The following is a 1229-nucleotide window of genomic DNA, read 5'->3' as shown; positions in this document are numbered from 1 at the left end:
TGTTGCCTCTCGCCCTCCCCACCATAGCCTCGTGCGGAGGCCTATCAAATGTCGATGCCTAGGATTCATCTTCTTATAATGGAGTCCCCTTGCATACCCGTCCCGACCAACCTTGGCTGGTATATCTCTTCCTATTCGTCTTCACATCTACTAGCTTCTGCATCTTACATTCGTAGTAACTCTGCAGAACGCAGGTTCATCGTGCTTTTATCCAGTCAAAGCTCTTGCCCTGTCGATCATCACCAACGTCAAGACCAAATTTCCACGTAACCTAACCTATCACATTTTCGTTTTTTTCGCGTTGACCCTCAACTCGAGGGAACGCTTCATATCCATATCTTTCCATATGTTCGAATACTACATCCGAACGTCCCCGACCAGCCGGCGCACAAACTCATACCACTTCCACCACGACCACCGCGATCACTCCCACAGCCACCGACACCACTACCGCACGCGATGCTTCGATAACTGCGCCGGCATCTCGCTCGAGCAATGGAACACGCTCTGCGACCAAAATAAATCCGTACTCGCCTCCAACGAGGCGCTGACCTGCGAAAATCAGACCCTCAAAAACGATCTCTCGACTTCGAATGCTGAGAACGCGCGTCTGGTCGCGTGTAACCAACAACTCGGCGACGAGATCGAAGGGTTACGCCGCTCGCTTGACCGTGGGGAAAATGCAGAGCGATTCCGCAGACGGGTTGCTGCGCTAAGAGCAGAGGTTGGGGGGAAGGAGAAGGATGTGCACCGGTTGGAGAAAGATAATGCTAGTCTGGTGAAAGAGAACGCTACACTTACTACAAGAGTAAAAGTATTAACAGAGACTGTGTCTGGGCTTTTTGGGTTTGAGAGACTGTATGAAGATTTTAAGGAGCGGTATGAGAAGGCTAGAAGATTGCTGGCGGCGCGCACGAAGGAGTTGGATGAGAGTAATGCGTTGGTGGATGAGCAGAGGAGAATGTTGAGACGGTATGAGACGCCGTTGCCGCCGAGACGGCGGTATAGTTTTGTATGAGGGGTTTTAGGGGGCTTAGGAATATTGTGGAGTTGTCTTTTGATGGCTACGATGTGGTGCTTCTCGAATCTGCAATTTGGAGGGGCAAACCAAGAATGTGTCTTGTAAGTTTTATTTGCATTTTCTTCATTTTTCTCCTGTTTTCAATTTGCTCATGTTGTTCTAGACTACATCTTGCATTTGGTGGGTTTCATTTTGGCATTTTGGCATT

General features: G+C 49.2%; 1 protein-coding gene across 1 annotated transcript; it reads left to right on the top strand.

The window, feature by feature from the left end:
- Positions 1 to 346: 346 nt before the first annotated feature.
- On the top strand, positions 347 to 1018 carry F4822DRAFT_429623 (uncharacterized protein; the record flags this gene model as incomplete). The annotated part of the gene is made up of 1 exon (XM_051461136.1): positions 347 to 1018. One exon carries the CDS (start codon positions 347 to 349, stop codon positions 1016 to 1018), a length of 672 nt encoding a protein of 223 aa, XP_051314783.1.
- Positions 1019 to 1229: the final 211 nt, after the last annotated feature.

Source organism: Hypoxylon trugodes, assembly GCF_022578975.1.
Source record: "Hypoxylon trugodes strain CBS 135444 unplaced genomic scaffold F4822scaffold_5, whole genome shotgun sequence".
Lineage (NCBI taxonomy): Eukaryota > Fungi > Ascomycota > Sordariomycetes > Xylariales > Hypoxylaceae > Hypoxylon > Hypoxylon trugodes.
Note: the sequence above shows the minus strand (reverse complement) of the source record. Positions and strands in the feature narration are given on the sequence as shown.